The sequence below is a fragment of the Polypterus senegalus genome, chromosome 15, assembly GCF_016835505.1.
Source record: "Polypterus senegalus isolate Bchr_013 chromosome 15, ASM1683550v1, whole genome shotgun sequence".
In the NCBI taxonomy this organism is placed as follows: Eukaryota; Metazoa; Chordata; class Cladistia; order Polypteriformes; family Polypteridae; genus Polypterus; species Polypterus senegalus.
The window spans coordinates 93,035,939-93,060,492 of NC_053168.1; the positions used below are offsets into that span (position 1 = coordinate 93,035,939).

At 37.0% G+C, this 24,554-nt stretch overlaps 1 protein-coding gene across 6 annotated transcripts in view; it reads left to right on the top strand.

Moving 5' to 3' along the window:
* grhl2b (grainyhead-like transcription factor 2b) overlaps positions 1 to 24,554 on the top strand; it is a 357,473-nt gene that overhangs the window by 65,363 nt on the left and 267,556 nt on the right. For 5 of the 6 annotated variants that reach the window (XM_039737648.1, XM_039737650.1, XM_039737647.1 and 2 more), the window contains 6 exons: positions 3,025 to 3,214; positions 9,413 to 9,480; positions 9,835 to 10,219; positions 15,886 to 15,941; positions 16,240 to 16,396; positions 16,530 to 16,641. In XM_039737648.1, coding sequence (XP_039593582.1) covers positions 3,025 to 3,214; positions 9,413 to 9,480; positions 9,835 to 10,219; positions 15,886 to 15,941; positions 16,240 to 16,396; positions 16,530 to 16,641 — 968 coding nt within the window. The remainder of the gene's footprint in view (positions 1 to 3,024; positions 3,215 to 9,412; positions 9,481 to 9,834; positions 10,220 to 15,885; positions 15,942 to 16,239; positions 16,397 to 16,529; positions 16,642 to 24,554) is intronic. The other variant, XM_039737649.1, reaches the window with a different exon arrangement.

Genomic DNA, 24,554 nt, shown 5'->3' on the forward strand with positions numbered 1-24,554 from the left:
CTAAGCTCCCCGCCCGTCTTGTATATTTTCATAATATTAAGAATATTAACTTGATTTTTTTTTCTTCTAGCATTGAGTCCCAAATGGACTTTTATAATTTATCCACTCTTGAATTGGTCACATATAACACTGGACTCAATGATATTCTTAATTCTCTCTCTCTCCGTTAAAAATCAGATCTGTTTCTTTTTCTGCCCCCTGGTTTATGTCTGAACTTCAGCTTCTGAAAGCCAAGGGCAGGCAACTTGAACAGTTATATAAAAAAGTAGACTCTCTGTTAACAGAGATGCATAAAAATCATGTACTTTACTATATGGACTGTACAGCTCAAACCAGATCCAACTATTACATTCGGTGTTATGTTTATTACAAGAAATTAACTAAGTCATTGTTTTCATTAATTAATAATATTACACAACCTCCAGACTCTTTACCATCTCACCTTGACATGATTGCTTTTTGTAATTCTCTTATGTCCTTTTTTTAATGAGAAAATCCAGAGGATACATCAGCACCTCGGTCCAGATTCTCTGTTTCTTCTGAGCTACACTCTCCTATTCACTCATTTTCCTCTTTCCAGCTCCCCACTTCCTCAGAAATCTCAGATCTCATCTGCAAATCAAAGCCATCTTCTTGTCAGCTGGACCGCCTCCCAACAGTTTTGGTTAAAGCCTGCCTCCCCTCCCTGGTCCCTGTCATTTCTGCTATAATTCACTCTTCTCTCACTACTGGTACTGTTCATCTTTTAAAACTGCTGCAATAACCCCATTACTGAAAAAAACTGGTGCCGATCCTACTAACTTCAATTTGCCCTATTTCTAATTCGCCCTTTATCTCCAAAATTCTTGAAAAAATAGTAGCCATCCAACTTCACTCCCACTTCTCTCATAATAATCTATATGAAAAGTTCCTGTCTAGTTTTCGCCCCCTTCACAGTACAGAAACGGCACTTGTTAAAATTACCAACAACCTTCATATGGCTGCTGACTCTGGTTTAATTACTATTCTCATCCTCCTTGATCTGAGTGCAGCCTTTGATACGATTTGTCATATCGCTCTCCTCAATAGACTATCTTTGATTTGAATTATCCACACTCCACTAGATTTGTTCATATCCTACCTCTCAGGCTGCACTCCGTTCATTCAGCTTAAAACTTTCACATCTCAACCCACTGCTGTTATTTCAGGTGTAATGGGGCCTCTTCTTTTTATTATTTACCTTCTTCCCCTTGGCAATATATTTCGTTCTTTCATAAATATAACATTAATTTTCACTGTTATGCTGACGACACCCAGTGCTACCTTGCTAGTAAACCCACTTCTTTTCTACCATCTTTGCTTATTGTTTTCCCTTCACCTCAGGTCAATAGTCTCGGTGTCATCCTTGACAGTACTCTGTCTTTCCAATCTCACATTAATAGCATCACCCGGTGTGCTTACTTCCACCTACGTAATATTATTGAATCCACCCCTCCCTCACTCCCCATACCACTGCCATTCTTGTTCACTGTCTTGTTACTCTTGTATGGACTATTGCAATTCACTCCTCTTTGGTCTCTCTAATCTATCTCTCAATAAGCTTCAACTAGTCCAGAATTCTGCTGCTCGCATCATTACTCGAACCCAATCTTTTCACCATATTACTCTGGTCTTGCAGCAGCTTCATTGGCTCCCAATTAAATTTCGAATTGATTTTAAAATTCTGCTGTTAACATTTAAGGCCATTCATAACCTCGCCCCTCCATATCTGCCCAACCTTCTTCATGTTTCCAATCCCTTCTGTAAAGTTGGATTCTCTTCCTCAATCCATCTGACCATCCCTCTCACCCGCCTAACCACCAAGGGGAGCAGAGCATTCAGCCGTTCTGCTCCCAAGCTCTGGAACTCACTACCTACTGAGCTTAGAAGTATCGAATCATTTTCAACCTTCAAATGTAAACTTAAAGCCCTTCTGTTTTAAAATGTTTTTTTCTCTATGATTACAATGGCTTTGTTTGGGTTTTCATTTTTATATTTTCTGTATTTTCTGATGTTTTAAGTTGTTTATAATGTGTTTTTATTTGTTTGGTGTCCTTGAGTACTTACAAAGGTGCCTTGTATGAATAAAATGTATTATTTTTATTATTATTACAAGGCCGCCTGCATCTAATCATATATGACAAAGCCTAAAAAAAACAATACAGAATGACTTAAGTACATTTATGTTATGAAGAATGCCAAGTGGGGTCTTTTGGCCTTATTTGGAGATTTTTAGAGCCTTAAAAAGACGATACTACATATAGTATAAGGAGTCTGCCTTTCTACAAATTGTATATTTTATTTGTTCATGTTTATTTTTTATTTATTCATTATTATTACATTTTTGTTTTTGCCTTTTCTTGAAACTGTTTTTTTGACATCTTGTAAAGCACTTTGAACTACATCCTATGCATGAAAATGTGCTATAGAAATAAATATTGTTTCTAGGGATACTTGATTTTATCTTGTTCACACATGCTTTTGGCCAGGTAATTTACTATTAAATTCCTGGAGGAGCTTTCATGTGTTTTTGGAGAAATAATGGATAATTGATGTACCTTATCCATTAATTGTTACCATTATCTGTGTGTGAAATGTTTCTGGATTTTCAACATTTTCAAAATGTTGTTTCTTTAATCACTTGTTTTATATTCGACAAATGACATCAAAAAATATTTCATTTAAAAATGTGTCATTCAGCCTGAACCACCACTTCTCTTTTTAATCAGTATTTACATATAAAAATAAAAATTTACTATTGGTTTAACTTGGTGATTTCCTTAACTTTTTGTGTTAATTCTAAAAATTTATATTACAATCATAATGTGTGAATTTGATTTTTGGATAGTTTTACCCATGTTGTTTTTAATAGATCCAGTGACCACTTATTTTCATCACTATTCATTTATTTAAACTATATTTATTCCTAACTTCTGGTTTACCTGATACATTTTCCTATATGTGTGTTGCTAGAGTAAAGATAGTATAAAATATTATTCTTTGCAGCAGCAAGAGATTAGTGGTTGTGGTACCAAATGAAGGATCATTCCATTCCAGAAGAGCTTACACAAGTGAGGATGAAGCATGGAAATCGTATCTGGAGAATCCTCTAACTGCAGCCACCAAAGCTATGATGAGCATTAATGGAGACGAGGATAGTGCTGCTGCTCTAGGGCTACTCTATGATTATTATAAGGTAATATTAATTTCTTTTAGTTGTCAGTGTTTCATTTGTATTGCTCTTATTTGCAAATAGATTTGTACATTGTACATTGACTTTTAACTGTAATTTTTATATGTTACGTTGAACACATGGGTGTAATACAATTCTTTATGTACAAGTTTCTGAATAATCTTTTTTGAGCCTTAAATCTTCTGTGTTTACTTTTTGGACTACAATTGAGATGTTTTCTTGAATGTACCACTATAGGATGTCTTCGGGAGTCAGATTTAGTCAGATAGGTTCCAATTCCAAAATGTTCATTCAATGTTAAAGTGCTCTACAACCTAATAAAATATAACATCTCTGTTCCAGAGTCATGAGGTAGCTTCTAAAATGGCTTCATCTCCCTTTGATTTAACATCATAATAGGGAATTTGAAGTGACTGTCATGAAATTTCTTGAAGCTGAGATTTTCAAAATGACCAAATTGAACCATTTAGGATGTTTATATAACCATTGCATTGACTCATGTAAGAATAGAGCAGGCCCAATTTAAAATTGGTCATATGGTGGGTTTAAAAAATTATATTTCCTTACTGTCTTCTCTTTAACCGTCTGAGAATAGCTTCATTTACAGTGGTCATACATTACAAATTGTTAGACAAACAATTTGAGCTTGTAAAAAGAGACAGGATATTCTATCCCATAAATCATTAGAAAAATTTGGATGAGAACAGGCCATTCATACCCAGCAAAGCTCGCCAGCCCTAACAACTTAATTCCTCCAAAAAACGTCAAGTCTAGTTTTGAAGGTCCCTAAAGTCCTACTGTTTAGCACACTACTATTTAACCTATTCCATGTGTCTGTGGGTTCTATGTGTGAAGAATGTTTTCCAATGTTTGTGAAATGTATCTTGAAGTTTCCATCTGTGTTCTTGTTGAACTCATTTTAAAGTAACAGTCTTGATCCACTGTAGTAATTCCCGTCATAATTTTTAAATGCTTCAGTCATGTCTCCTCTTAATCTCAGTTTCTTTAAACTTAAAAGGCTCAGCTTTTTATTAATGTTTACTCATAACTGCTTTCCTTCTGTCTTGGAATCAGCCCAATCACTCTTCTCTGGACTTTTTCTAGTGTTTCTGTGTCACTTTTTGTAGCCTGGAGAGCAAAACTATACATAGTACTCCAAATAAATGTATTATAAAGCTTCAGCATAACCTTCTTTGACTTGTCCATTAAACATCTTGTGTTATCACATTCTTTTAACCTTCTTTGTGGCTTCTGAATGCTGTGAATGCTATTAATGAAGTTAATAGTGACGAGTCGACTAATACTCCTAAATCCTTCTCATAAGGTTTGCTTTCAGTTTTTAGACATCCCATTGTGTTTTCAAATCTTAACACTTGCATTACTTGCATTAAGTTTCATCTGCCACCAATCTGCCCAAACCTTTATGTTCTGTCCCTGTGTAATAATTTATATATACAGTAATCCCTCGCTATATCGCGCTTTGACTTTCGCGGTTTCACTCTATCGCGGATTTTAAATGTAAGCACATTTAAACATATATCACAGATTTTTCGCTGGTTCGCCGCTTTCTGCGGACAATGGGTCTTTTAATTTAGGTTACATGCTTCCTCAGTTTGATTGCCCAGTTGATTTCATACAAGGGACGCTATTGGCGGATGGCTTAGAAGCTACCCAATCAGAGCATGTATTGCATATTAACTAAAACTCCTCAATGCTATAAGATATGCTTCCCGCGCTGTGCTTGTTTGCTTCTCTCTTTCTCACCTCTCTGCCTGACAGAGGGGGTGTGAGCAGAGGGGCTGTTTGCACAGAGGACACGGACGCTCCTCTACAAAATGCCGCTTTATCGCGGTGCTTCTGTATACTTAAAAGCATGTATTGATTTTTGATTGTTTGTTTTTCTTTGAGCGCTCTCGGACATTCTCTGCTCCTGACGCGCTCCTTTATGACGGCGCTCCTTTGAAGATAAGATATGTTTGCTTTCTTTTAATTGTGAGAAAGAACTGCCATCTCTGTCTTGTAATGAAGCACAGTTTAAACGTTTGACTAAAGGGTGTTATTTCATGTCTAGAGGGCTCTAATAATGTTAACAGGGTGGGAGAGTTTATAAGGGCTTAAAATATATAAAAATAACCACACAAACATATGGTTTCTACGGATTTTCACCTATCGCGGGGGGGTCTGGAACGCAACCCCCGCGATCGAGGAGGGATTACTGTAATTTAAATTTAATAATGTAAGTCCCTCTGTAATAGTTTAACGGATTTTGGATTATCTACCAATCCACCTGGCTTGTTATCTGCAAATTTAACCAGTTCTTTATATTCATCTCTAAATAATTTGTATATATATTAAAAATAGCAGTGGACTAACCCTTGAGAGACACCACTTCAGTTCTGATAAGGTGTCTCTTGCATTGCCTTGCACATTGCCCTGTGCTTCCTGTGTTTTAGCCAATTCTACACCCATCTGCACACTACATCATGAACTTCAACATCTTTATTTTGATGCCCAACCACTTATGTTGGACACAACAAATGCTTTCTGAAAGTCTTATAACTATCATATGCACCTTTGTGGCTTCCTCATAGAATTCCAGCATGTTAGTAAAACATGACCTCCCTCTTCTGAACCGTATGCTTGACTGTTAACGATAACGCTGTTCTTGCCTTGTGTCTTATCTTAGTAACACCTGTGATGCACATTAAGCTTACTGGCCTTTAGTTACTTGGATCTGCCCAATCACCCTTTTTATGTAATGGTATAATATTTGTTCTTTTCTAGTCATTCGGAAATTCCACAGTGCGCAGTTACTTCCTAAAATTGTGTCAATGGATTCTATATGCACTCAACAACTTCCTTACACACTCATGGATAAATGTTATTTGGTGTAGATATAAGTTTTGCTAAAGGGGGGAAAAAAAACAAGCTAATGATTCAAAGTTATGAAAAGGCTGATCTTAGATGTGAATTGCAAAAACAAATCTGCAAAATACTGCAACTTTGCATATCATGTTGGGAGTAGCCTGATGCTGAAATTCATTTGGGTAAAATTAAACAACCGTTGTTTTACAATAGAGTGTCAGGTTTTGCCTTCAAATAAGATTTTTTAAATAAATTCGAGTTACATTCGAATGAATGAGGCAAAACCAAAACTACATTATAATGCTAAGACAGTTCAGGTAATATTAATGAATTTGGTATTTGTTTAGCTTTGGTCCTGTTTACACTGAAGGCTGCATTCCATGTCTATGACTGAATGGAAATGATGGTGGAGCTGGGGTGGACATGGTGTGATGGAGAACCAACACAAAAATTATGCCTTACTCAAAAACAGCTATGACTGCTTTTTCAAAATTGAAATTTAAAATATACTCTTCATCTAGATTCCTAATTTTTTTTGGGGAGTTATAATGTCAGGGTAAACACCATAAAAATTGTGTATTAATCCCAAAGTAAATTAATCATCATCTTCTTCTTTTGGCTGCTCCAATTAGGGGTCGCCACACCAGATCATCATTTTCCATACATTCCTGTCCTCTACATTTTGTTCTGTGAGACCCATCACCTGCATGTCCTCTCTCACCACATTCATGAACCTTCTCTTTGACCTTCCTCTTTTCCTCTTACCTGGCATCTCTATCCTTAGCATCCTGTTCCCAATATACCCAGCATCTCTCCTCTGCACATGTTCAATCCAATGCAGTCTTGCCTCTCTGACTTTCTCCAAGCCGTCCAACCTGCTAACCCTCTAATGTACTCATTTCTAATCCTGTCCATTCTTGTCACACCCAGTGCAAATCTTAACATCTTTCTCTGCCACTTCCAGCTCTGTCTCCTGTTTTTTTTCCTACATTGGGTGTGTGGGAACTGTTAATATTTGAATGTGATTTATTTTATATAGCACGGAATGAAAATCAGCACTTCTTAGCATTGCACCATGCAAGCTGTCGTATCAATCGCCTACTGTAACTTGCTTTCTTTTTTCTTCGGTTATACAGGTAGTCTTGAATAAAAGTGCACTTGTTTTGTTTGCAAAATGAAGTGTCTGCGTGCACTTTTCGTGGCGTTACACGTGTATTTTTTGAGCATGCCCGTTTGAGCAGTATAAAAAGTATTGAAAAGTATAACAAAACAACAGGCAGATGGAGAGTGTCTGATGATTGCATATAGCGCCGAACTTACTGCTCTTTACCATTCGTTCCTCTACATGCCCTGGAGTACAAAAGAAACAGAATACAGACGCGCTATAGCTCTGCGTTGTACCACGATGCATACTAACGCACCAAAAAAGGGTTCTGACAGACAGACGCTGGCGAAGCTGCCTTCTTCGTATCTCACCGCCACTTGATTTTCTTTTTATTCAGTTTTATTGAGTGTTCCTGCCAGTCCCCGCATGTTGCTGTATGCTGGATATTTTCACATGTATTGTCTCTTTCTTTCAGGTGTGTAATAGAAACCACAGCATAGAGAGAAGTGTGTACATTGCTTCTTACAGGAAAAGGCGATGGAAAAAGTGCACTTGAATAAAAGTGCCTGTGTTTGAACGACACGGGCAGATGGGGAGTGTCTGATGATTGCATATAGCGCAGAAGTTACTGGTCTTTACCATTCTTTCCTCTGCATGTCCTGGAGTACAAAAGAAACAGCATACAGCAACATGCGGGACTGGCAGGAACACTCAATAAAACTGAATAAAAAGAAAAGCAAGTGACGGTGAGATACGAAGAAGGCAGCTTCGCCAGCGTTTGTGTGTCAGAACCCGGGATGGGGGGGGATTTGGCGTTAGTATGCATCGTGGTACACTGCAGAGCTATAGCGCGTCTTTAGTGAAAACAGCCGTGTCAGATGGGGTTGTATGGATTGATTCTGAACGAGACTGAGAGAATGAAAAGTGAATTATAAAAAAAAAAAGCTAACCTTTACAAGGATCATAAATTGCGCAGGATCGAACTCGTGACCTCTTGATTCCCAAGCGAGGGCTGAGTCTATTGAACCACAGAGGCAGTTAGAATAAAGTGCTGTCAAAGTCGCTTGTTAAGGCGGCTTTTTGTTTCTGCAGTTATATTTTTGAATAAAAGCGCAATTGTGTTATTCTTGTGAAAATGTTTATTTGCTATTTGGACTTCAGGCTTCATACACTATATAGTTTATGCCTACATTCTGTCATCTACTACTAGAATATAAAAAACTTTTCTGTTTTAACAATGTGTTGACACAGATTACTGTAGAAACGGAACAGACATGAAATGCGTGTGTTCCAAACAACGATCTATTATTTCCACTCTAAAACTCCACTTCACTCCCAGATACTCAATCAAGGCATGAGCTGAGAGAAGTTCGTGCACGTTCTAAATTGGTGGGGGGATGGAATAGCTGGCTGCTCCAATCTTCTCTTTATCAGCATTTAGAAGACAAAGGGCGCTGGCGGAGAGGTGTGAAGAGATTTAAGAAGCGATTTAAGGTGGGACGGAATTACGAGTTTTTTCGTAGGCTCTGGTAATTCTAGTGTTAAGCCTGTGCTTAGTGAAGAGCAAGCACTATTCAAGTCTAAACTGAGTATCATCTTTCAATCTCTCAAAAAATGATCTTTTATATTCATTGTATGTTTCACACAGTGTTTTAAACCTCTCATGTCAAAGATTTTTCTTTTTTTCCTGCCCCTCATAACATTTATCAGAATACATGGTTATGAAAACTTGTATGCTACCTTCCAAAATTCCTTTATTATCACAAATGTTTAAAGCAAGTACTTTTTGTGCCACTGTAAGTGGAGGTGAACATTTAAAAATGATAATTGTAACTATTAAATAAACAGATATGCTCAAATACATTTTGTTTTATAAAATGTTGTAGAAATATATTTGTTTTAAAAAATATAATTTTGACCTTGCAAACCGACCTTGTATACACTTTGATTATAATCAATACACATCTATCTACACACAACACTACTACTACACTTATTTTATCATTGCCGCTAATATTCTTTCTGAGTATATCTTAACTTCAGATGAAGATGAATATTCTTTTTTGCACTGTTTATGGTTATAAATGTGTTTATAAAGAGACATTTTAATGTGAAAAGAGCTTTTGTCATATCATCTACCATAAAGTTACTACAATGTATTATGTCTCTATAAATACATGCATTGGATTTTTTCTAATCATGATATATAATTTTTTAAACCCAATCTCCAGGTCCCTAAAGAAAAAAGATTGCTGCAATTAAACAAAGTCATTGATGCTCAAGATGGTCAAGAAAAAAGGTATTTGATTTTTTTTTTTCTTTTCTTTTCCCTGTATTCTGTGAGAAGTGTTGCATACTGCATTCTTATGTGACTTTTGATTTTGTAAAGTCTGGCTAAATAAAAGGCAATTTAATTTGTAAGTAGCTAAAATTATCTTTCATTCTTGTATTCTTAAATCTGTAGCACATTTTTATACAGATTTTCATGGGTGTGTCAATGTGGTCTTCACATTTTAAAAAATTAATCCAGACTTCTGTTTTCTAACCCATTTATCAAGTGTGAAACAGTTCTGGTTATTTTTAAATATTTGCTGTATATATACTTGTGTACAAATAAGTGGATTTGCTTTATTTAATCTTATTGTTTCTTAAGGAGCAGTTTAGAAGTAACTACTGGACAAAATGACTTGGACTGTATTGATAATAGAGTGCAAGTTCTGAAATCTCTACCAGTAAACTTGTCATTGAACTCTGATCACCTGGAGCCTTCTAAGAGGGAACATTACAGCCCACATATGCAAGATGGGACTACAGGTGGAGTATCTGCTGTCACTGTAGTGAAAGCTGAAGTTTATGCTCCTGTTTTTATGAGCCCTGGGGTCCACTACAATCGAGGAGATGGTGAAGAACAGCCACGGGTCATATTTGAGCAAACACAGTATGAGGTCTCAACAGTTAGTCATTCCAGCTACCTAAAAGATGACCAGCGTAGTACTCCTGACAGTACTTATGATGAATCTTTTAAAGAGGACCATGAGGTTGGTGCTTTCATATACTAAAATTAAAAATGTTTTGTTACTGAATGCTCCAGTACTATTTGTAAGATTAATTTTCATATTTATTGTAAAAATGCATTAAGTATTTTGAAAATTCTTTAAAACACTTTATATCCTTTTAATAACTTTTTTTTGTCATTTGATAAACAAACAGGAATAAATTTAAAAAAGGGTTGAGGTCCCAGGTGCAAAACCTAATGCAGTGTTACAGGGTTGTTCTTGCGTGATGACATTTTAAGATTATTATGTATAAGACGCTGGTGTGATAGTTGTCTGGGGGTCATAGATCATCTTTTAGCGCACTTTTTATAGTGATTTTGATGAATTTTAAATTTATCTGAAATTTTTGCCCCTCAATCTACATTTAATAACTAACAATGACAATGTGAAAAATGTTTTTTTAGAAAGGTTTGAAAATTTATTAAAAGTCTAAAGCTCAAATCTATAATTCATATACAACACAATAAAATGTTTTGTTTTGTAGCCCAAAATCACGCATAGAGTAATGTAATGGGCTTTAAAAGACCCTGCCTTTTGACAGCCCACCAGTCTCTAAGAAAACAATGAAAAACTCCAAAAAAAAAAAAAAAATCTTATAGGGAAAACATGGAAAAAACCTTGGGGAAGGCAGTTCAAAGAGAGACCCCTTTCCAGGTGGGTTGGGCATGCAGTGGGTGTCCAAAAAAAGGGGTCAGTACAATACACAGAACAGAACACAAGTAATCATCTGTACAATAGTGCAATAGAAACATTACAAGTACAGAGCAGAATTCAACAATAGATGATATTACATAATATGATTTAAGTTTTATCAGCGTCCTTGGCTATCAAACTGCCTCCCCCTATTGGCCATTTCACAGCTGAGTCAGGGCTGAGCCAACCAATCCAATGGAAGGACTCCTCTACCCGACAATTCCTGCGATAAGTTGACTTTAACTTAGGCAGGCAAAACAATTTGGCAGTAGGGCAGTGGCACCAAGTGCCACATTTGAGTACCGAGATGAGAAACAGAATAGGTAAAGGTAAGTAACAAATTATAACTGTCATATTACTTACTTTTTAGTACTAATAACTAACCACAGAGATGCAATATGTACAGTTAATCGTCAGCTTTAGTCAGGATATGATAAACTGAAATAGTGAGTCTTCAGTCAGGATTTAAAAGCTGAGCTCGAAGAGACATCACTTATAGTACCAGGCAGACCATTCCACAGTTTAGGGGCCCTGTAACTAAAAGCTCGACCTCCCCCTGTTTTCTTAATCCTTGAAATCATAAGCAGACTGCCATCTTGAGATCTTAATGTACATTCTGGTTTGTAAGTCATAAGTTCAGACAAGTAAGCGGGACCTAGGCCATTTAAGGCTTTATATGTTAAAAGCAGAATTTTGAAATCTGCTCTAAACTTAACTGGGAGCCAGCGTAAGGATTTAAGAACTGGAATAATGTGTTTGTATTTTCTTGTTCTTCGTAATAATTCTTGCAGCAGCATTTTGGACTAACTGGAAGCTATATAAAGAACAGTTTGAACATCCAATGAACACTGAATTACACTAGTCAGTCCTACTAGAAATAAATGCATGATGCATGGATGTGTGAGGTCAACCAAGGCCATTCCATTTGGTACAAACCAACACAGGCTGGTGGTCATAACTTGCTTATCTAGAGCAGTGTTACAGTGCTGGTGGAGCCCTAAATAGAATGCCATTCCTTTGCAGAGCAAACACACACTGAACCACACTATGGCCAATTTAGCAACGCCAGTCCTTCTAACCTGCATGCCTTTGGACTGTGGCTGAAAATAAAGGGACCCACACATACATTGGAAATGGTCTGCTATCACTGTGCCTCCTCATATGTGCATGTGTTTATCAATGTGTGTGTTTTTTGGAAGTCACTGAGCACTGGAGAGATTCCAAAGGATTGGAAAATGGCAAATATCATCCCATTATATAAAAAGGGTGACAGGGCAAATCCAAGGAACTACAGGCCAGTAAGCTTAACATGCATCACAGGACAATTAATAGAAGGAATTATTAAGGATAAAATTGAGCAACACATGGCAAGGACAAGAGTTATTCTGAACAGTCAGCATGGGTTCAGAAGAGGGAGGTCGTGTTTTACCAACATGTTGGAATTCTATGAGGTTGCAACAAAAGCATACGATCAAAGTGGAGCATGTGATATTATTTATCTGGACTTTCAGAAAGCATTTGATAAGGTGCCACATGAGAGGTTGGGCATCAAGTTAAAAGAAGTGGGAGTTCAGGGTGATGTTTTTAGATGGGTGCAGAATTGGGTCAGACACAGGAAGCAGAGAGTGATGGTGCGAGGAACCTCATCAGAACTGGCCGATGTTAAGAGTGGTGTTCCACAAGGGTCAGTGCTAGGGCTGCTGCTATTTTTAATATATATAAATGATTTAGATAGGAATATAAGTAACAAGCTGGTTAAGTTTGCAGATGATACCAAGATAGGTGGATTAGCAGATAAATTTGGAATCCGTTTCTATCATTACAGAAGGACTTGGATAGCATACAGGCTTGGGCAGATTTGTGGCAGATGAAATTTAATGTCAGTAAATGTAAAGTATTACACATAGGAAGTAAAAATATTATGTTTGAATACACAATGGGCATCATTGGATGCAGAAAAAGCATTCAACATGATTGAATGGAAATACTTTTTTACTACATTGGAGAAGTTTGGGTTTTGCCCAAACATTTGTGCATGGATTAAATTACTGTATACTAACCCAGAAGCTTCAGTTTGCATCAATAACATTTGCTTAGACTACTTTAAACTAGAACGTGGCACTAGACAAGGATGCCCCTTGTCACCGCTGCTGTTTGTGATTGCCATTGAACCACTGGGAGTACATTGTCGAAATAATGATCAGATAAAGGGGATTAACAGAGAAGGACTGGAACAAAAAATCTCATTATATGCAGATGACATGGTACTGTATATATCAGACCCAGAAAATTCTGTACCTGCAGTCTTAGCAGCACTCACAGAATTTCAAAAGATCTCTGGTCTCAGAATTAATCTGAATAAGAGTGTACTCTTTCCAGTAAACTCTCAAGCATATAATATTAGATTAGATACCCTACCTTTTATCATTGCAAACAGTTTAAATACCTAGGGGTAAACATTACAAGTAAACATAAAGCTCTATATTTTAACAAAATTTTGCCGTCTGCATGGAAAAAATTAAACAAGACTTGCATAGATAGTCAACCCTTCATCTCACACTAGCTGGAAGAATTAACACTGTTAAGATGAATATTCTTCCTAAACTCCTTTTATTTCAATACATCCCAATATACATTAATAAATCATTCTTTAGGCAATTAGATTCAACAATAACCTAATTTATTTGGAATTCAAAACATCCACGCATCAAAAGAGCGACCCTACAAAGACAAAAGGCAGAAGGCGGCATGGCTTTACCTAACTTCCAGTTTTATTGCTGGGCAGCAAATATACAGGCAATAAGAACCTGTTCACAAATAGAAGAACATACACAGGCTTTGACCGCAATAGAAGTAAAATCCTGCAGTACTTCTTTGTATTCCTTGCTCTATGCTCCAATAAACACACGCTATCGGCAATATACTAAAAACCCAATTGTGCTCCACTCACTTAGAATCTGGAACCAATGTAGAAAGCATTTTAAGACAGAGAAGCTTCTATCTGTGGCACCTCTACAAGAGAACCACCTCTTTTAACCTTCACAAGCATATGCAGTTTTTAATATCTGGAAAAAATGTGGAATTAACTTGCTTAGAGATCTTTATATAGACAACGTCTTTGAATCCTATGAACAATTGCATTCCAAATTTAACATTCCAGCTACACATTTCTTTCACTATCTTCAAATCAGAAACTTTGTTAAACAGAACCTTCCAGATTTTCCTGATCTTGCACCCTCATCCATGGTGGAAAAAATATTGCTCAATCTCAAGGACTCAGACACCATCTCTACAATATATAAAATCATTTTACAATCCCTCCCTTTCAAAGATCCAAGAGGACACTGGGAAAAAGATCCCTCAATTAATATATCAGAAAAGAAGTGGAAAGTAGCAGTGCAGAGAATTCACTCGAGCTCCATATGCGCAAAGCATACAATTATACAACTTAAAACTATATATCAAGCACATCTGTCTCGACTAAAACTCTCCAAAATGTTTCCAGGACATGATCCAACCTGCGAGCGTTGCAACCAAGCCCCAGCCTCACTCGGTCACATGTTCTGGGCCTGCACCAAATTAACATTATTCTGGACAAAAATTTTTGATTAACTTTCAGATAGCCTTGGACTCGCAATCCCTCCTAACCCATTAACAGCTGTGTTTGGGGTTCTTCCAGAGGGGCTTAAAGTGGAGAAAGACAAACAAATTGTGATTGCATTCACTACACTTTTGGCACGCAGACTTATTCTGATAAACTGGAAGAACCCAAACTCTCCTTTTTTAAGTCGGTGCGAAACTGATGTGTTTATATTATTTGGAGTTTGGAAAAAATCAAATACTCAGAGGATCTGTACAGACTTTTTTCAAAACATGGCAGGATCTAATCAATAATATTTTTAAATAAGTTCATAAAGCCTTAAATTTAGCGATTTTTGGCTTGCTCTCTCTCTCAGGGGTGGGAATCGATCTGTTCTTAATTCAATTTTTCTTTTTGTAAAAACTTTATTGCTTTGTATGGATTGTAATAATTAATAAAAATAAAAAAAATAAATAAAAAAAAAAATGAATACACAATGGGCGGTCGGAAAATCGAGAGTACACCTTATGAGAAGGATTTAGGAGTTATAGTGGACTTTAAGCTATCAACTTCCCAACAGTGTTCAGAAGCCATTAAAAAGGCTAACAGAATGTTAGGTTATATAGCATGATCTGTGGAGTACAAGTCCAAGGAGGTTATGCTCAACCTTTATAATGCACTGATGAGGCCTCATCTTGAGTACTGTGTGCAGTTTTGGTCTCCAGGCTACAAAAAGGACATAGCAGCGCTAGAAAAGGTCCAGAGAAGAGTGACTAGGCTGATTCCAGGGCTACAGGGGTTGATTTATGAGGAAAGATTAAAAGAGCTGAGCCTTTACAGTTTAAGCAAAAGAAGGTTAAGAGGTGGCATGATCGAAGTGTTTAAAATTCTGAAGGAAGTGGATCGAGACTTGTATTTTAAAATGAGTTCATGAAGAACACGGGGACACAGTTGGAAACTTGTTAAGGGTAAATTTCGCACAAACATTAGGAAGTTTTTTCTTTACACATAGAACGATAGACACTTGGAATAAGCTACAAAGTAGTGTGGTAGACAGTAAGACATTAGGGACTTTCAAAACTCGACTTGATGTTTTCTTGGAGGAAACAAGTGGATAGGACTGGCGAACTTTGTTGGGCTGAATGGCCTTTTCTTGTCTAGAGTGTTCTAATGTGTGTGTGTGTGTGTGTGTGTGTATTTAAAAAAGAAAAAAATTGTTGGGGGAAGAGTATTCCTGTAAAATATTTTCTTTTACGTATATTTGCTCCAGACACCATTCTAACTCTTTTTACTGAAAGAATGTACTAGTTTAGTGGCTTTTAATTATTCTACCTGCCTGTATTGATCTAATTTTGTTGTATATTTCTATAAACAGAAATACCGCACATCTTCACTGGGAGCTGAAGAATTTGTTTTTGAACCACCAGGAGTGTAAGTTTTTTTTTTTTTTTGCAACCAAGTTTCACCTGCATGCTCTATGACAGCTTCCCCACTTAGCTAAAGAGATAACAATTGCCCTTTTGCAATTGGATTGATTATACATTTTTATAAAGAAATCCTTTAAAAAATTCTAATAAGAAACATGCTGCCCTAGAAAAAAGTTCCCATTTTAAGAAGCATTTTAATAGTGTTTTGTTTAAATTGACTGTTTTAGGTTATGGTTACATTTAAGGCACTGTAATGTCACTGTAGAAATATTCAAAAAGATCTCATATCCGTTTCTTTTTAGAGACTCCTTTCAGTATATGCTTGAAGCCACAAAGTCTCTCCGACAGAAACAAGGAGAAGGCCCTATGACTTATTTAAATAAAGGCCAGTTCTATGCTATAACCCTAAGTGAAACCGGAGCTAATAAGGGTCTTCGGCATCCAATCAGCAAAGTGCGAGTAAGTTAAATTTTAGATGATGGATCTCCAAAATTATTATTATTAATTCTAATTTTAATATTCCACTGGACAGATGTTTTAAGTTAATACATTATTTATCACATTAATGGAAAAACTCTAACCGTCTCTTCAGAGTGTCATCATGGTTGTGTTTAGTGAGGACAAAAACCGTGATGAACAGCTAAAGTACTGGAAATATTGGCATTCACGACAGCACACAGCAAAGCAAAGAGTTCTTGATATTGGTAAGTGACCAATATTTTTTCCTATTATAACTCAAGCATGAATCTATAAATTTGTCAATTTTGTGTATTCAAATTGCAAATACTGGAGCATTTAAAGTTAAGTGTAGGAAAGAACATCTTTATTAATGGCTGCAATATATGTATACCTTTCGTATTGTGTTCATCATTTTAGTGGAACTCATTTTTTTCTCTCTTTCCTCAACTCTTCTTATGAAATTTCATGTGTTTACAACTGGTTTCCAAGCTTCTGTTAATTACACGTCTCTATTTCTTTATAGTGCAGCATCTTTTCTATTTAATCTGGGTGATGGTTAAATAGCATTTTGTATCTCTTAAGCATTTACAAAATTGTGTTTTATAATACTCAATGTCTAATAAAATGTATACTTTCAGAAAGCCAGAAACCTTAAAGGTAAAATTTTATTTACCTGAAATAATAATAATTATGATTAACACTAGAAACCCTGAAGCCTACAAAAAAACTTGTAATCCTGGCCCATCTTAAATCCCTTTGCACCTCTCTATCAGCGTCTTTTTGTTTTGTAAATGCGTTGATCAGCACAAGCAGCATGCAGCCTGCTGTCCCATCCCCCCACCTTGATGGAGCTCAGCTCGGGCAATAAATTCTACGTGTTGGGGAGGTGGCTAAGTCAGTGTGGTTAGGAGGAGGGGTATTGGGTGTAACGTTTACTCCGCATAATTTTTTTGCTATATATTGCCTTTGATTCTTGTAAGTCTAAGCATTATCCTCTGAAGACCCCTGGTAGGGGTTGAAAGCTCAGGATTAAAAAACTACTTTTGATACGTGATTCATTTTCTTCCTTTATGGATCTCCAGCTGCAAATATGCAAACCGTATCACAGACATTCTCTTCCATATACAGTAATCCCTCCTCGATCGTGGGGGTTGCGTTCCAGAACCCCCCGCAATAGGTGAAAATCCGCAAAGTAGAAACCATATGTTTATATGCTTATTTTTATATATTTTAAGCCCTTATAAACATTCCCTCACTATTTATAAATATTCCCCGCACAGTTATACAGCATAAACCCTTTATATTCTTTTAGTTATTAGGTAAGATTCGTTGAAATTATGTATGTAAACACACTATTTATATACTACTCACGTAATATACGTATATCATTGAGGAGTTTTAATACGTAATACAGTTTTAAACCTATTGTAATTGATTAGGTAATATAAAAATAAGTGAAAAATCTATAACATGCAAATGCTGTACATAAAACCAAAATGTTATTTTAAAGATATTGTAGAGCGCCTCCGATATCACATATGTTGCAGCCATTAAGATAGACAGGCCACCGGCAATAAATACCTACAATGCAAGAAAAATTGTATAAAATGTGTGTATAGATACAATAAATGTACATACGTGTACTAAGTATGTAGAAAATTAGTTATGGGTACTCGCCAGCAATGACACGACGACTTGTCCGATAATGATGAGTTTAATTTTACTGCACAACAAAGAAGAGTGTTACAGTTCTTCTGAAGGAGCCTCTTCAGGCGATTGTGTAGCACCGCCGTTGTTTTTGCACAAAGATGGACTTCACATATATATAATGTGTGTGTGTACAGTGGAACCTCGGTTCACGAACGTCCCGGTTCACGTACAACTCGGTTCACGACTAAAAAGCTTGCCAAACTTTTGCCTCAGTTCACAACCACACACTCGGTATACGAACAAGCCAGTTTCCCTTGCCTGCCTGAGCTGAGCTGAGAGAGAGCAAGAGCGAGCGAGCACGTGCCTGCTGGGGAGGGGGAGGAGGAGATTGCTGCACTGTTTGCCTGCCTATCTGCAGCCAGTAAGTGCAAGCCAACCATCCCCCCAATTCCACGTGCCTGCTGGGGAGGGGGAGGAGGAGATTGCTGCACGTGTTTGCCTGCCTATCTGCAGGCTGTACGTGCTAGCGCACCATCCCCCCCACCACAGGCAGCCTCAGAAAGAAAGAGAGAAAGCGAGCGAGCCGCTGCTGTAAGAGCTCTGTTCATTGTTTTCCTTCCATTGGCTTCTAAGCAAGTGAAGAGTAGTGAGAAGAAAGTTTTGAAGAAAATTGAAATCGAAGTAAAGAAAGAAATTACAAGAGGTGGAAAAACTGTTTACCAGTTTACTCATTAACCAATCTGAGAACCGTCCTGCTTTCAAGCAGCACAATGTAAACAAAGCCAGACTGCCAGCAAACATGAAGGGTTGGGTCACAAGAACTTTGTTTTTGGAATGGCTGCATGAGGCTTTCACTCCCACCAGCTAAACAGCTAAAAGCACCAGAAACCCAAGAAATCACAAGAGAGAAAACACCTGATGGAAAACACTTCATGCCAGAACTCGACTCATGCAAGGTTAGTTTTCTTGGTGGTTTTTGTATTACGGATTTTTCAAAAGTTAATTTTTCAGTTCATAACGCGATTTGTTGCAAATGTTCGCTTTTTTCCTTGTGCTTAAAACTCATGAAAGTGTTTACAGATGGAGTTTTTCATAGCGCGATTAGGTGCAATGTTACCTTTCTCTTTTTTCAAATGTTCCTTTTTTTCTGCTGTGCTTAAAACTCATTTTATAAAAAGTGTTTACAGCGATCAGGCTTTAAGTTTAATAGCGTGATCTCCTGCAATCTTACTTTTTTGGTTGCTTGTGAGTTGGTTTTTAAATGCACTTTGGATTTGGTCGATGTTCCTTTTTTTCTGTTGTGCTTAAAACTCATTTTAAAAAAAAATGCTGCAGGAGCACCTGCTACAGAGAGATTAGAGAGCACCAGCGAGCAAGCGCAGAGAGAGAGAGAGAGCATGCAGCTGACAGGGAAGGGATAGGGGGGTGTGTGTGTGTGTGTGTGCGCGCGCTCGTGCTACAGAGAGAGAGAGAGCGCGTGAGCCAGCCTGCTCCTGTAGCTGAGGGAGGGAAGGGCTTTGTTGGTGTGTGTGCTACAGAGAGAGAGCGCGAGCGAGCCAGCTCCTATAGCTGAGCAGGGAGCCTGGGTGTTTTGTGTCAGTGTTGTTCAATGTTTTTACATTAGTTTACTATTACACTGTGCATTCTATGGTGTAATTAACTATATTTGTGCTTAATCTTTACATATATTTACATATTTACATACAGCTTGTACTGTCTGGAACGGATTAATTGTATTTACATACAATCATATGGGGAAACTGCTTCGTTCATTTAAACTCGGTTTACGACCAAAGTTCTGGAACGAATTATGGTCGTGAACCGAGGTTCCACTGTATATATATATATATATATGTATATATATGTGTATATATGTATGTATATGTATATATATGTGTATATGTATATATATGTGTATATGTATATATATGTATATATATATATATATATATATATATATATATATATATATATATATATATATATATATATATATATATATATATATATATATATATATACTAGTAAAATACCAGCAGCAAGAGGAGAAGTAGTGTGTTAAAGAAGCAATGAAAAAGAAAAGGAAACATTTTGAAAATAACGTAACAATGTTATTGTTTTGTCACTGTTGTGAGTGATGAGTGTTGTTGTCATATATATATATATATATTTACACACACACACAAACATATATATATACATATCTATACATATACATACACACACACATATATATACATATACATACATATCTACATATATACACACACAGCTATTTCAGATCAGTGCAATACGCTGTTTGTTAAAACGGATGACACCGCTCTTACGCAAGTCTGCGTGGATATTATGAACTATCGATTTGTTCAAGTTCTATTTAAATTTTAAATAGAAGGAATTTTTATTTAGTCGACAGAAATATCTTTGGTAGGAATGGTAAAACAGACAGGAATATTATTCCTGAATAAATCAACTCAAACCTTAAACAACTTATAATATTTTGCTCTCCATAAAAATATATCCTGTCTAAATTATACAAGTTAGAAATAAAGTAAACGTTAAAAGAACAAACATTCAAATTTCTTTACTCTTATGTAATTTTATATAAAAATAAACTTAGATTTTAAATATCCCAAAAGATTTTGCTCTCCATAAAAATATATCCTGTCAAAATTATACAAATTCAAATATGAACATGCTGCATAACAAAACCTGGAAATATAAATAAAATGTGTTCCTTTCAGCAATAACAAATCAAATCATTCAGTTGTCTTTGCTCATATGTCATTTTAGAGCTGGACGCCTGGCATCTTTTTTTGGCAACAGGTTCGTTTCTGTTTGGTGTGAGGTTCTGTGTTGTGGAGATTCTCAGGATGGATTGCAGGTGCTCATCAGTGAGGCAACTCCTGTGTGCTGTTTTGTTAGTCTTTATCACTGAGAAGAGCTTCTCACACAGATATGTGCTACCAAACATGCACAAGGTTCGAGCCGCATGTAGACGGACTTTTTGTTCTTCAAAGTCACCAAAGCGCCGTGCAAACTCAGTGCGCCAGTTTATCAGCAAAGTGCGATTTGGGAACACCGTAGTGACGACTTGGTTTAACATTACTTGGCAACAGGGAAAGAGGGGAAAGTGGTTGTGTCTCCCATAAAAGCAGCCTCAATTGAAATCACTTTGTGATTGTGCACGGGTAAAAACGTCCGCTGAAGTGTCAGATTCTTATTTAATTCTTCTGCTTTCTGTATCTTCTGCATTGCATTCAGGTCTTTCAGGTTACCCTGATGTTTTGTTTTATAGTGCCGCCTTAGATTAAATTCTGTAATTACAGCCACATTAGCTCCACAAATGAGACACACGGGTTCAGTAAACATATACTCAGCCTCCCATCGGTTTTAAAGGCTCTATTTTCAGAATCAACTTTTCTCTTCAGCATCGTGTGAGCTAGCTTCGCAATAACTTAATCTAAAAAGGCAGCTGAAGAGCTGCATTATGGGATCTGTAGTTTATTGTGTTACCAGCGCTTCATATACCCGGGCTTTAATAACAATAATACAGTATATAAAATGATCTCGGGGCGGATATAATTACACTGGTCGGATGTGGCCCGGCCCTTGAGTTTGACACATATGGACTAAATAGAACTTGAAAAGATATATTTTTTCAAATGTGATCGCGCAATTCAGATAGAGTTGACGCGACTACAGCCTGCATGCCTCAATAAGTCATCCTCCCTCGCTCTTACTTTTTACCGCTCATCTAATGAATACACTGAGTATGGCTTTACCAAAACAATCATTGATGGCTAATAAAGTATCCATTATTCGAGTATGTAGATCGGGTTATATATATATACATATATATATACCCGCGTATCGCAGCGGAGAAGTAGTGTGTTAAAAAAGCTAGAAAAAGAAAAGGGAACATTTTAAAAATAACGTAACATGACTGTCAATATACAGTATTTGTTTTGTGAGTGTTACTGAGTGTTGCTGTCATCAAGGATTTGATTATCATTATTTCTTTCAATCAGGTTCGTATTTGTAGGATGTGTTGTGTTCAAGTTACATTCCGTGTTTGTCAATCGCTGTAAAGATGACAGGTTTCATTCATCGATTCGCTTCTTACTGCATCAATAAACAGCTCGTCTTCTTCTTTATCTGAGACCTGACACACTGCATGCACGGGTTTTTTACACTGTCTTCCTTTAGCTGGACATTGACTTTTTCCAACGTGTGCTTTGTTTCCGCAGTAGCAGGATTTATGAATATGCTTGTATGTATCAGACGCTTCATATTTTTTGCTGCCTTTTCAATTGTGTAATTCGGTTTTGTTCAGCGCTTTGGAACTGTTGCTTTTATCTGTGCACTGCCAGTTCACGGAGCCACTCGTGTACATGCATCAAGGTTCCCAGCTGTGCTGGTGCCATCTCGCTATGTCCATGGCTGTATTTAATGTTACCTTAGTCCTGGCACTTAAAACTTTCTCTCGCAGTTTCGCTGAGTTTGTGTCAAACACCACCCTGACCATCTCATCTTCCTCTCCATAAGCACAGTCCTTCACCCGTGAATATTTAGTGGCAGTTTGCTATTGGATTGCCGCTGACGGACGGCCTTATATGGGCAGGCACTAAATTACAAACGCCAGCGGCAGCCTGTCTATGAACTTAATTTAAAGTGTAGGTTTACATCGTGCTTTGTTTCAAGTAGCAGAACTCATGAATATGGTTGTATATGTCACTCGCCGCTTCTTATTGTTTCGCTGCCTTCTCAATTATATAATGCATGTTTTCTTCAGCGCTTTTGAGGTCTTCCTGGTTTTCTATGTACTGCGTGATTACGGGAGGCGTGATGATGTCACACGAAACTCCCCCACGGCGTTGAAGCTCATCTCCATTACAGTAAATGGAGAAAAACTGCTTCCAGTTATGACCATTACGCGTAGAATTTCGATATAAAACCTGCCCAACTTTTGTAAGGAAGCTGTAAGGAATGAACCTGCCAAATTTCAGCCTTCCACCCACACGGGAAGTTGGAGAATTAGTGATGAGTGAGTGAGTGAGTGAGTGAGTGAGTGAGTGAGTGAGTGAGTGAGTGAGGGCTTTGCCTTTTATTAGTATAGATATATGTATGTATGTGTATGTATGTATATATGTATGTATGTATGTGTATATATATGTATGTATGTATGTATGTGTATATATATATGTATGTGTATATATATATGTATGTGTATATATATATGTATGTGTATATATATATGTATGTGTATGTATGTGTATATATATATGTATGTATGTGTGTGTATATATATATATATATATATATATATATATATATGTGTGTGTGTGTGTGTGTGTGTGTGTGTGTGTGTATATATATATATATGTGTGTTTGCATTGCTATCTGAATGGGGACATACGCCTGACTGCACACCAACACAGTGAGGACCTCTGACCAAGTGGGGACCAAAAATGAGGTCCCCATAATTCTGCCCATTATAATTAATGCAAAATTGCTTCCTAAGGTGTGTACCATCAAAATCTACCATGACCCCAAAATTCATATTTCAATGAGTAAAATTTGTGTGTGTGTTTTGCGCTGGATGCTCACAGTGTGTAAAACCCCCTACAGACACTTTGCGGTACTGCAGTGTGTTTTGGGGCTGGATGCTCACAGTTTTTAAAACCCCCTACAGACACTTTGCAGTACTGCAGGGTTAAGCACACTTTTGGTCACATGGCAGCAACACCGGATGTTCCCATTAGGTGCGTGCATATGGAGGAAAGATTGAAAGCCCGAAAGGATAAATCACAAACTGTTAAAAAAAGGTAAACAGTGTTTTAATAAATGTTATGCTAGAGTAAGTAGTTAATCGTTGTTATTATTATTATTAGCCAATGAAGATGACGTTTTTATCTATTTAAAGCTTTGTTTGAATAAAAGTTTGTCAGGGTATGTTGTGTTTGTTGGTTTTTAAGAAGACCCTGCTTGACTATTTTTATATGCCAGCTTTATTATGCATTTAATTTTAAAACACAAATTATGCGTGTTTATATTCGGGAGTTTACATGTATATGTGTACATATATGTGTATATATACATAGAGAAAGAGAGAGAGAGACATATGTTGAAAATGAGAAGACAACGAATAAATCCGGAAAGCGAGGCTATTCGGTATGTGAGGTCATCTTCGGACAAATGCGGTTTGGAAATTAAATGTATCAGTTCAGAGAAAGGTAAGTTGTTTATAACCAATTTATTTTCTTAAATTATTAACATCGCATTTATATTAGCGAAGTACGCTTCACATACTCGGTCGTTCGCAGGACGTGGAGTTTTGCGGTGGATGCATTGGAAAAGGGTGACTTTGTGGCCGAGTACCGGTCAACTAATAAACGGAGCTGAAAGCGAGAGGAGGAGGCGAGTGTACCATCCTGCCGCTGCTGTCTTTCTTTTCGACTTTAAATGGAATAGGAAAAGCTGGTGGTGAGCTGTATTTATTTTTCAAATT